At 36.4% G+C, this 13,587-nt stretch overlaps 1 protein-coding gene across 1 annotated transcript in view; it reads right to left on the bottom strand.

The window, feature by feature from the left end:
* Window positions 1-13,587, bottom strand: part of LOC105817555 (protein FAM122A-like) — a 32,593-nt gene that overhangs the window by 5,682 nt on the left and 13,324 nt on the right. Inside the window, exons 3-4 of the mRNA XM_012653267.1 lie at window positions 536-579; window positions 379-433 (exon numbers count right to left, since the gene is read on the bottom strand). Of these exons, the coding sequence (XP_012508721.1) occupies window positions 379-433; window positions 536-579 (99 nt within the window). The remainder of the gene's footprint in view (window positions 1-378; window positions 434-535; window positions 580-13,587) is intronic.

Genomic DNA, 13,587 nt, shown 5'->3' with positions numbered 1-13,587 from the left:
TTTAAAACTCTAATATATAGTTAATAAATTATGTAGAAGGGTATGAAATCATTTATTGTTCTGTCATGTAAGCATTTTAACCAGCACAGCTGAACTTTTTTAGGCCTACTAGAACAGAAAGTAAGCTGGTCCACCACAGCCATGGTTTTGTATCAGACAGCTATTTACTTTGAATCCTACTTTGAAACAATGATAGTTATTTTTATGAGTAAATCATAAACTGTTTAAGAGTAATCAAAAATTATTTATGCATCAGATACAATTTTAGTTTCTAATAGAGCTTAGATTTCTAGAAATTACAGCAAAACTAGATATGCCAATACTGCAAGTCAGTAAAAATTTGAAATTTTCTATAAAATTGAAGTGTTAATACCATACCAGGTTGAAACTTTCGTCCCAAGATTGACTCATCTGTAGTGCAGTTTGTAGCTCCCTACGAAAGAAAGGTAGTCAGTACTGCGATTTGCTATCTGAAAGAAAAGATATAACTGAATATACAAATTGTCAGAATAGTAATTCAAAGTACAGTACTCACCATTCATGCAGTGTTTCTCTATTTGTCAAATCCATGACTTCTTCCTGTAAAGGTGGGAAAATGAGAATAAACTAAATACCCAGTTCCTATAGTTTTGTAAAGTTTGATTTAATTTGGATGCACCATTATTTTTATTCACTGTGCTATAAAAGAGTAGAGAATAAACAAATCTCTAAACAAGTGTCTAGTTCTCTACCCTTTATTGCTGTACAAATTACCACACCAAAGATCTAACACTTACGCATTACAGTACATCAGATATGCAGGAACTGAGTAGATGAAAAACTTTGTACCTTTCTTCATCCAAAAGAGGAAAACATCGACCATTCAAAATTATATGATTTCCCTACCATTAATATCATGATATTAATAAATATTATAGTCCACAACAAACTAAAATAATCAGTATGAGTTTGCTTAAGTAAATGATGAAACAACTATAACTTAAATCTGGTCACTGACATCAAAAACATGTTATTACATATTAAGTGGGAGAAAAACAGATCCCATTTATATAAAATTGTAAGAGAGGTATTCAGAAGGATATTTACCAAAAAGTTAACAGTGGTTATCAAGGAGTAGTAAGATTTGGAGTAATTTGTTCTTTCTTTCTTTGTATTTTACTATATTATTTGACTTTTTATAAAATTCAAGTATCACTTTCACATAAGTAGTTATTTTTTTAAAATAGCCCACATATGGAAAGACATCCTTAATGTTATTATATTAAGATGATAATTCTACCCAAAGTAATCTACAGATGCAATGCAACCCCTACCAAAATCCCAGTGGCATTTTTTTGCAGAAATAGAAGAATTTTAGGATGGCCTAAAATTCATATGGAATATCAAGAGACCCTGAATAGCCAAAACAATCTTGAAAAAGAAGAACAAAGTTGGAGGACTCACGCTTCCTAATTTCAAAACTTCCTATAAAGCTACAGTAATCAAAACAGCATGGTGCTGGCATAAGAACAGACATACAGACCAAGGAAGTAGAATAGAGAGCTCAGACATAAACCCTCATATATACGGTCAAATGATTTGCAACAAGAATGCCAAGAGACCAAGACCATACAATGGGGAAAAAACAGTTTTTCAACAAATAAAATATTCAGAAAACTGGATGTCTACATGTGTAAGAATGAAGTCAAACCCTTTCCTTATACCATATGCAAAAATTAACTCAAGATGGATAAAAGATTTTAACTTAAAAGCTAAAACTATAAAACTCTTAGAAGAAAACATAGATTAAATCTTCATGACATTGGATTTGGCAATGATTTCTTGGATATGATACGAAAAGCACAGGCAACAAGACAAAAATAGCTAAATTGGTTTTCATCAAAATTAAAGAACTTCTGTGCATCAAAAGATACTATCAAAAGAGTGAAATGACAACCTGAGAATTGGAGAAGAAATGTGCAAATCATATATCTGGTAAGGGATTAATAACCAGAATAAACAACTCCTACAACTCAATAACAACAAACCAAACAACCCAGTTAAAATATGGGCAATGGGCTTGAATAAACTTTTCCCCAAAGAAGATATACAAACAGCCAAAAAGCACATGAAAAAATGCTCAACATCATTAGTCATTAGGGAAACACAAACCAAAACCACAATAAGATACCACTTCATACCCATTACAATAGCTATTATTTTTAAATAATGGAAAATAACAAATGTTGGTGAGAATGTGGAGAAATTGGAACCCTTCTATATTATTAGTAGGAATAAAAAATGGTGCAGACCCTGTGGAAAATAGTTTGGCAGTTCCTCAAAAAGTTAAACATAGGATTACCAAAGGATCCAGCAGTTTCACTTCTAGGTATACACTAAAATGAACTGAAAGCAAAGACTCAAATGGATATTTGTACACTAATGTTCATAGCAGCATTATTTGCAATAGCTAATAGGTGGAACCAACTCAAATGTCCATCAACAGATTAATGGATTAAAAATGTTGTATAAGCCAGGTGTGGTGGAGCATGCCTGTAGTCCCAGCTACTTGGGAGGCTGAGGCAGGTGGATCAATTGAGCCCAGGAGTTTGAGGCCAGCCTGGGCAACATAGCAAGACCCCATGACTAAAAAATTTGTGGTACATCCCTGAAATGAAATATTATTTAGTCATAAAAAGAAATGATGTTCTGACACATGCTACAACATGGATGAATCTTGAAAATATGCTAAGTGAAATAAGCCAGACACAAAAGAACAAATATTGTATGATTCCACTTATATGAGGTACCAAGAATGATCAAATTTGTAGAGATAGAAAGTAGAATAGAGGTTACACAGGGTAGTAGTGAGAATGGGGAGTTATTATTTAATGAGTACAAAGTTTCTGTTTGGGATGATGAAAACGTTCTGGAAATAGAGAGTGGTAATGGTTGCCCAACATTGTGAATGTACTAATATCACTAATTGTACTCTTAAAAATGGTTAAAATGATAAAAAAAATCAAAACAAAAAAAACACAGTCCATATTCATCCTGGCATTCTTAAGAATATATTCCACACATAATAAAGTATCTAGGATAGTATGTGGCAAATATGGTGTTAAATATTGTGGGGAACATGAAATAAGCAGATGAGTCTTTCCTAAAGAGGCCTAGAATAATACTTGAGAGCCACACTTTATATATGTGAAGTCAGTGCTCTCCAAAGTAAGCATGAACATAGCCTAGGGGGTACATACAAGATGACCCACTGAGAAGTGGAAAGGAAAAATAGAAACACACACACACACTCTCTCTCCACACAAACACACACACACATACACACACACACACACATATATCTAAGATAGTAAGAAATGAAGACTTATTGATATTATATATACAGATTGACACCGGTGCCCTCACTCAGCCCATAGGTTCCAAAGATCTTGTGAGGGAAGAACATTTGGAGTGGGGGGGGCTTGACCTGATTACAACTAATAGCAGTTTACCCATGCCAAGTTAGGTAGATTTATGGATATATTATCTAGTTTTAACTAAACCAATCCCCACAAAATGGACAAGTGCCTTAACAAGATTCCTACAAAGAAATCTGAGACAGAAGATGCTAGCAATGCAAGTTGAAGCAAATATCAGGAAAATGGCAAAGGTGAAACTTGTGCGACTCCTAGCACAGCTCATCATCCGCCAGTTTACGGTGAAAACACAATGCTGACCTACTCTGACCTCTCAAGGAGCTAGCTAAAATAATTTTAAATCATCAAGACTATTGGAAATATGAATCCACTCTCAATAATGATCTATAGTTAGTAAAATGTTAAATTTTATAAAAACACCATTTCATCGTTATCTCATCCTGTGTATATTTCTATTTTATATATATTCTATGATTCATATAATAGCACAGTGGGATATATCCAAAATGTATAAGTAAATAAAGTATACATATATTGCAGGCATGTGTTCAAACATTTTTTACTTATATGTAATAAAAAGCACTTAAAGATTGTAGTTTATAGTATAAACAATAAATGTTTTGGGTAGTCCATAACAGAAGAGTGGTGTGAGTTATGCGAAAGAATTAAAATTTGACCTAGGCCTTCAAAGATGTTTAAAATTTGGATAAGCAGTGGGTGGAGGGAAGGTATTCCAAGCAGAAAAAACCATATGAACAAAATTTAGAGGGAAAGTATATGGTAGATTTGGAGATAGTGAGCCTAGCTCGGCTAAAACAGAGAGTCTGTGCTACAAAGTAATGAGAGATAAAACTGGAAAGGTAAGACAGGGCCAGGCTTATAGGGTCTTAAATAATTCCAAAGTTTGAATTTAAAGAGTTTGACAGAATATTAACAGCATAGTTGTTAGGACCACAGGCTTTGGAGCCAAACAGAACTGAGTTAAATCCCATCTCTATAACTTACTGCCTGTGCAACCTTAGGCAAGTGACATAACCTGAGCCTCAGTTTCTTCATCTCTATGAAGATGATAATAATAATGAGGATAATGAGGTGGTTATACAGTTCTCATCATAGTGCCTGGCACATAGTAAGTGCTCAACACATAGCAGCTATTCTTATTATTATTCAATAGGTAATGGGAAGCCATCATAATGTTTTGTGTTGGAGAGAAAAAGGTGAAAATAATGTTTTAGAAAAGTTATCTTGGTGTTGATTGTAGAAGTTAGATTAAATTGAGAGAGATAGGAAATCTATTAGGATATTATTTCAGTAATCTGGACCCGAGGGGCAGAAGAAAGAAGTGGAAATAATCAAGAGGATGTTGTCAAGGAAGAATTAATAGGATTGGAAGCCTAATTGGATACAGTAGAAAAATTAGGAAGAACTGAAGATGAACCTAGAGCTTTGTTTGAGTCTTAAAAATTATGTGACGACAACTATTTTGATAGCATTACAGAAAATGAAGGAAATTGGGAAAGGTAATTTAAGAAGATAATCAGTCTTTTAAAACAATAAAATAACAGTAGATCTTTCAGCAAAATGTAACTGTTAGTACAGTTCTTCCATTTAGTATTTATGTAGATGTCTTCCTCTAGTGAGAAGCTTCTTGAAGTATTTTGTAATTCATTCAATCAACAAGAGCAAATTTTCCCGGAAATAACACAGAATTTTGCTTAGTATTTCTCCCATTGAATTGGGAGAAATATTAAGCCTCAATAGCCAACATCAGCTATTGAAGGTTGTTAGTAAGAAGGTATTGACTCTTTTTCATTTATGTCTCGCCTATTTCCAAAATGGATTTGAGATGACTTATAACAAAATAAGATTGCTAAAATAAATATAAAAGATCAAGAGCCTTGTAAATGCCAGGAGCAAAGAGTATCACATATTAGAAACCTAAAGAGAGTTGCTGCACTTGAACATTAAAGTTAGCTTTCACTTTTGTAGTATGCAGGTAGAAATGGATACAGTGAGTTACCAGCTTTTGTTCTCTGAATGAGACTATGCCTGAAAGATTTGAGTTGCCAAGAGAGTGTCTGCACAGTACTCTCAATAAATGCTTTTTGAAAGAATGAAAACACTTTGTACACTAAGATCAAATTAAATTTCTTTTATAACAAGGTAGTCTTTTCCCTTAAAGAACTTGTCTTCATAAAAGAGACTAGGTACTTATTAGGTTCCAAAGAAAACTCAAAAACATATCACAAAAATCTAATTTCAGGAATGTACTAGACTACAAAAGGGTGACAAAGTCTGCACAATAGTCTGTGAAACCTGGCCAGCAGAAGAAAAAAGTTCATAGACACAGATGATATTTAAATTGTACCTATCATGAGCATGACCTGTACTCCAGCTGGTGTAATCTGTTTTAAATGGTTCCACGTCATAAAGTTCCCTTGCATTTTTGTCTAATCTCAATTTAATTTGTACGATCTAGGTAAGATAAAATGAAACCTGTAATGCGTGTTACTAAAGCTTACATTTGTAAAGATACAAATACAAGGAATGCTAGAAATGCAGAGGTAGTACATAAGAAGAGAAACTTTTAATTGATTTTACTTAAGACACTTATTGGGTGTCAATGATTTTATATCCTGTTTAGCAAATCAGGAAATAAATGTAAAGTTATGTAACAAAATACTGTGAGCAAACTGTTATGTGTTGAATTGTGCCCCCAAAAATTCATATGTTGCAGTCCTAACCCCCAGTGATCCCTCAGAATGTGACTTTATTTGGAGATAGGGTCTTTGCAGAGGTAATCGCATTAGGTTGAGGTCATTAGAGTGCGCCCTAATCCAATGACTGCTATCCTTATAAAAAAAAAGGGAGATTTGGAAAGAGACATGTATGCAGGGAAAACACCACGTGCACGTGAAGGCGGCCATCAACAAGCTAAGGGGAGAGGCCTGGAACACATCCTTCCCTCGTGGCCCTCAGAAGGTCCAATGCTGCTGACACCTTGATCTCAGACTTCTAGCCCCGAGAGCTGGAAGACAATATATTTCTGTTGTTTAAGCCACCCTGTTTGTGATACTTTGTTACAGCAGCCAGAGAAAACTGCACAAACTATTCTGTAGGGCACTTATTTTTGTTTAGAGCTTTGGGGAGACGGGAACTATATGCTTTCAAATCTCTTGAAATACAAGCTCAGTTGTTATTAGGAAAGGAAAGTTACACAAAAAGAATACTTCCTGAATATTTAGGAAGAATTACTATGCATTTAGAAAATTAAATTCCACCTTGATGTTCTCAAGCTCTGTAATACCTAGAAAATAGCTAACAACCACAGTTGAGAAGAAATTGTCCATTAACTGCCTAATAGGAAAGGTACAAAATAAGCCACTTACTGACTTAAATGTTGACCCAGAACTTAACATTGACTTGGGGCTGTGGTGCTTCTATAAAAATAAAAGCAAATTTCATCAAATTAGTGTATAAGAAATACAGAGAATAAAAGAACATATTAACAGCACATGGAAGCAAAATCAGAACGTGGGGCATTCTACATGACAAATGGCCCGGTTTCTTCAATAAATAAGTGGAATGGAACAAAAACAGGAAGGGAAGGCTGTTTTAAACAAAAGAGCTCTAAGAGATATATCAACCAAATGTCATGTCTGTATCATGTTTGAATCAGTTAAAAAGGCATTTTTGAGAATTAGGAAAAATTTAACATGGCTTAGGTGACGTTAAGCATTGTGATTATGTTAAAAAAAAAAAAGTCCTCCTCATGCCCATAAACTCGGGTGAAAAGATATGTCAGGGATTTACTTTAAAGCACCCTCCCTCCACTTCCCACTAGAAAGGGGATAGATGAAAAATGATGTACAAAATGTGGATAATTGTTAAAGCTGGGTGTTGGGTACATGAAGGTTCTATTTTGTATATGTTTTAAATTTTTCTTTTTAAAAGATTTTTAATGCAGTGTGCCAGGCACTACGCATATATTACAGTCATCCTTTCGTATACATGGGGAATTGGTTCCAGGGTCCCCCACGTAAACTGAAATCTGTACATACTGAAGCTCCAAAGTCAAGGACATGAAAAGTTGGCCCTTGCAATAGGAGGGTTTCACATTCTAGGATACTGTATTTTTGATTTACATTATCCACATGTAAGTGGACCAGCGCAGTTCAATCCATGTTGTTCAAGGGTCAACTGTAATTCCTTTCATCCTCACAATAATCCTATGAGATATCAACTATTATTTCTCCCATTTTAATGAAATCAATGCCCTTATTAATACTGTTACACTGAAAGCAAAATGTAATGTGGAGAGAATCAGACATTTCTGTTTTGCACTTAAAAGGTTAATAAGTTCAACAGCAAAAAAGAAGTGATGGTTTAAGAATGCATAGAAAGAAACATGCAACTTGAGATATCTATCCGACCATTAAACTGCTGAAAATAAGTCTTAATTTTCCATTCAATGAGTACCTAGATTGAAAGTTCATGTTATTTTCGTTTTCCCATTACATTCATTTCCTACTTGTGGGATTTTTTTTTTTTTTGAGACAAGGGTCTCTCACTCTGTTGCCCAGGCTAGAGTACAGTGATGCCATCAAAGTTCATTGCAACTTCAAACACCTGGGCTCAAGCGATCCTCTTGCCTCAGCCTCCCGAGTAGCTGGGGCTATAGGTGTGCGCCACCACACCTGGCTATTCGTTTTTTTAATTTTTTGTAGAGAAGGGGTCTCTAAGCAAGAGTTGGAGGACTAACAACTAGGATTACAGGACACTATTATGGGCTTTGTGCTGGTCTCAAACTCCTGGCCTCAAGCGACCTTCCCGCCTCCATCTCCCAAAGTGCTAGGATTACAGGCCTGAGCCACCGCGCCTGGCCTGTGTTTCATCTTAAATGTTTATAATACATATTCTATCACTATGGAAATAAGCCACTTTCCAACTTATATTACTAGCCATTAAATTAGTCTTTATTTTAAGCTTCATGATCAAACAGCGACATGTAACCAATTTTCAAATATTTGGTTTAATTTAGGGGAAACAATGAAACAAATTGCACAGATAAACCAGTGGTCACTTGAACTACTGGTTTGAAGTTCTTTCATTCTTTTAGAATTTCTAAAGTAGCTACATATTCACAAAGATAAGCAGTAAAAGAAAGTTTTATCTACTAAAAAGTAAAAGAATGTTTTGACCATGCTTTTGTGCTAGCTGATAAGGGGACCTTCGGGAAGGCCTGGTGTGGGGATGAAAAGGAGAGAGGGAAAGGAAGCAAGAGGTGGAGGACTCACAACTAGGATTACAAAACACTATTATGGGATTTGTGCAGCTGAAACAGGGAAAGGGGAGTTGGAAAAGAATCCAGTAATTTGGGGCTAAATCTTGCCTCCGACATTCACTAACTCTGGACATCGGGTAAATTGCTAAATTTCTCCCCTCTTTAGTTTCTGACCTTATCAAGTTGTTGCCAGATGAAATGAGACCACAGATGTAAATGACCTATTACAGTGCTAAAGTGAATAAGTGCTACCTAACAGTTAAGCCTCCCTTGAAAAAAAATGTTTGCTTGTAGCTGCGTCAAAAAAATCCTACCACCTGTGGTATTGTGGTAATTTCATCTTTTGAGTTCTGTGGCTAATCCTTGGATAATTAAAAGGTTTAATTCCGTATTGGGCTTGTGCTATTAAGCATGTTGCATACACACACACACACACACACATGGGCACTTGCACAAATCATAAACCAGTGAGGTACAATGTGTTCCTGAACTCAGATAACTAAGGAGTGAACACAGAACAATAGCAAAAAAGGCCATTTTATCTGTCAAAAAAATTCTTCATCTGAGGGTAAAAAAAATCATAACTATGATTGTTATGAACCTAAAAATTAATTTTTATGTATAGCATTCTTCTTTGAGATCCCTGGAAGAAAGAAGCTAGATTCAAGGTATAATAGTATGCAGTACTTCTAGAAACAATCAATTTATTAAAATGGTTAATAACCCAAAAAGAGAAAGAGAGGGATCCTTAGTTGTTGTTTTTAAGAAACCATTCCTGGAATTAAAAACTTAATTACATGTGACCTTGCTTAGAATTACTGAAATATAGGTATTTTTTTAAAAAATAGGCTGGGCGCAGTGGCTCATGCCTGTAATCCTAGCATTCTGGGAGGCCGAGGTGGGTGGATCATTTGAGACCAGGAGTTCGAGACCAGCCTGAGCAAGAGAGAGACCCCATCTCTACTAAAAATAGAAAGAAATTAGCTGGACAACTAAAAATATATAGAAAAAATTAGCCGGGCATGGTGGCGCATGCCTGTAGTCCCAGCTACTCGGGAGGCTGAGGCAGAAGGATTGCTTGAGCCCAGGAGTTTGAGGTTGCTGTGAGCTAGGCTGACGCCACGGCACTCTAGTCCGGGCAACACAGTGAGACTCTGTCCCAAAAAAAAAAAAAAAAAATCCAATTGAATCTTGACTGAAAAAATTATACTAATCAAGCCTATACATTTCAAAACAGAACAAAATAACTGTTAACATAAGAAATATGGGACAGAACATCAATAGAAAATTTTATCTCTACCTTTCCTCTCCTATGGCACTAGATCTTAAAATCACCTCATTTTCCTTGCCAGTTTTAACCCAACATTAAAGCTTAGCAAGAGACATTACCCAGAGCAAAAAGCTGAAACAGTCATTAAATCAGCAGCTAACTTGCCAAGCATACAAAAGAAACACAAACATAACAACACCATCAAGTATCTTGGAATCTAGCTGGGGAAACCAGACTTTCATAACATGGAATGACTTTAAGGCATTCACTTTCAAGTATTCTAGTACATTTTACTCTCAGTTGCTAAGATACTTGTCTAGGTCCATTCTCTTTTTCAGAGCACTTTCTCTTTTTCAATTTTTTCTCAAAGCTTATGGAGACCCACACAAGAGAGGAATGAAAGAATGGAGGGATTTAAAGCAAAGTGTAAAAATGAGGCTTGAAAATTACCTTCAGAATTCATTTATCCACTCTGTCCATATCCTGGTTATTTCTCGAAATGCCAGATAATGAATTTAGTGTATCTTACTTTCACATTATATCTTAAGAGCACACTAAGTTGTGTGTTCAAAAATATCGAATGAGCACCCACTATGTGCTAAAGCGCTGAACTAGGCCTTGGGGATCCAAAGATAAATAAGACATTTTCCTGTCCTTGAGCAAGTCAAAGTCCAGTTAGGAGAAACTAGGCCACAGTTAAGTGCCAAATAGTTATGATTTGTGGGAGCTGATGGAGAACTCGGCCTGGGGTCTTGGAGAAGGCTCCATGGCAGAAGTAGCAATTAATTAGATGGAGAAGAGCAAGGAGGGCATTACTTTTTTTTGAGACAGTCTCACTTTCTTGCTCGGGCTAGAGTGCCATGGCATCAGCCTAGCTCACAGCAACCCCAAACTCCTGGGCTCCAGCAATCTTCCCTCCTCAGCCTCCCATGTAGCTGGGACTATAGGCACGCGCCACCGTGAAAGGCTAATTTTGTCTATTTTTAGTTGTTTGGCTAATTTCTTTCTATTTATAGTAGAGACGGGGTCTCCTTCTTGCTCAGGCTGGTCTCAAACTCTGGATCTCGTTCTTGCTCAGGCTGGTCTACAAACTCCTGAGCTCAAGCAATCCTCCTGCCTACGGCCTCCCAGAGTGCTAGGATTACAGGCGTGAGCCACTGTGCCTGGCCGGAAGGCGGCATTTCAAGGAGTGGGAAGAAACACTCAAGCAGAGAGGTATGTTCAGGGAACAGAAGTTCAGGGTGGCTGAAACTTAGTACCTGACAGGGAGTGACAGGAAACAAATTCGGGGAAATGTGGCTGAGACCAGATTACATTTTTTGGACTTTAGCTTTTGAGCACAATAGGAAACCCGAAGCATAGGATCCTCTGAGTTCTTAAACCCCAATGGTCTTTTACACAAGAAGACTCTATCTGCTTTAGAAAGGTAACCCCAGCAGCATTATGCAGAACACGCTGAGGGTGGAAGGAAGAGGGACTAGAAGGAGAGGCATGGGCCACGTCGAAAATGGTGAGGGTCTGAATGAAAAAGGGAAGGGTGAAGAGGAGGAGGCCAATTGCAGAAATGATCAGAAAGAGGGAAAAGAGTTAGATTGCCTTAGGTTCCTAGGGGGATGGTGGCCAGGAAAGGAAGTAAGAGGAGTGTGTTGGTGAGTGGGGAGATTACATGTGCTCAAAAAGTGTGTGTTGTATAAATAAATGTTTTTATGAAGCAGATAGTCTGAATTTTTGTTGGGTTTTAAAATGTATCATACGACTTTTTAAGGAACATATTACCTCACTAACTATATTTGGCTTAAAGTATTAAAATCAGGTTTTTTTTTGTCCAATCATTTGCTAGAAGGTAGAAGAAACAGCCAAGGTTATAAAAATAACAATAGAAAATATCTATGGGGGTAACTGAAAATTCATGACATATATATTTGACAATTAACAACACCTATTTCACCATAATAATTCCCTATTATAAAAATATGGCTTACTCTTTAAGTATTTCAATATTTTTTGAGTCCCTATTATGTTTAAGTATCTATTTTTCTGCTCAGAGAGGAAGGAGAGTTTTAAAAAAACAAAAACAACTAATAAGCCATAGTTATTGCCCTCAGAGACCTTACAGTCCACTGAGGAAACCAGTCATGGAAGCAAATATTATATGAGACAAGGAAATGAGTGTTAAATGGAGGCAAAGTGGGGTAGGAATGAAAAGCAAAGATTAAGTAGATGTGCATACATGGTGGGAGACGGATAAGAATTGGGCCTTATAGGACGAGGAATTTGACAGCATAAGCAACAGAAAAGTGAAAGCGCTTGGCATGTTTTAGGAAAAGTTATTGGCCCTGTGTGAGTGGAATTCCAGAAGTCCATGGAGGGAGAGAGGGCTCTGAGACCAAAGGGTGAAGATGCTGGAAGCTTTAAATTCCACACTCAAAAAGTCTGAACTGTGGGAAAACTATCTACTCTGGTATATATAGGAGAAGAGCAGGTTATATCTAACAGCACCATCTGTTTAACTTTGGAATGGACGCACTCAGATATTCATCAGTCCCGAGCTGGTTCAGTTTCTATCCAGAGGATGGATATAAAGAAGGAGGTGTCTGTCAGCTGTGGACTATTGACTGGTCAGTAACTCAGAATGGTCCACAGTAATCATGTTCCAGGGTTGATATTGCAAGGAAATTTCTAATTCAAATCAATAATGCTACCAACTGACCCTTCTAGAAAGTCAGGAAACGTTTCCAGATAAACCTTACATAAAAAGGGATTCCCTGGATATATGATTTATTGCTATAGAAAACAGTGTTATGACAGTGTACCAGAGCTTCTCTTTTTTCAAGCATCTACTCATATAAAAATGTGATAATGGTGAAAATGCATGTAATATGCTTAGCACAGCACCTGGTACATAGTATGTGCTCAATAAATAGTTATTGACTATTATTACTACCACCATTATCACGACCATCATCGAACACTCTAGATTCATCAATTATCTATAAACAATAAGTTGGATTATATGCGGTAGATTTATAAAACTAGGCTATAGTCAAGTGACAGCTAATGTCCCCTGCTACCCAGCATTCTTCAGTCTCTTTCCTATTTTATCTTTTATTTCTTTTTATTTTTTAATAGACTTTATTTTTTTAGAACAGTTTTAGATTCACAGCAGAATTGTAGAAGGTACAGAGAGTTCCCATGCACCTGCTGCCCCCACGTACACACAGCCGCCTCCACTATCAACATCCTCCACCAGAGTGGTACATTTGTTGCAATCGATGAACCTACATTGAAACATCATTATCATCCAAAATCTGTTTACCCTAAGGTTCATTCACTCCTGGTATACATTCTATGGGTTTGGACAAATGTATGACATGTATCCACATAGTATCCATAGGGTAGTTTCACTGCCCTAAAATTCCTCTGTGCTCTGACTATTCATCGTGATCTTTTTTTAAAACATAAATTGACTCACTTTTTTCTCATTATAAAGCAATACGTGTTTGGTATAAAACATAATTAATGGGGAAAAAACCAGCATCACCCACTATCCAGAGATAACCATGGTAAATATTTCAATGTTTATTTTTCTAGACCTGGATCTTATCACACATACCATT

Source organism: Propithecus coquereli, unplaced genomic scaffold, assembly GCF_000956105.1.
Source record: "Propithecus coquereli isolate 6110/MARCELLA unplaced genomic scaffold, Pcoq_1.0 Scaffold42, whole genome shotgun sequence".
NCBI lineage: Eukaryota > Metazoa > Chordata > Mammalia > Primates > Indriidae > Propithecus > Propithecus coquereli.
This window is presented reverse-complemented; position numbering and strand designations above follow the sequence as displayed.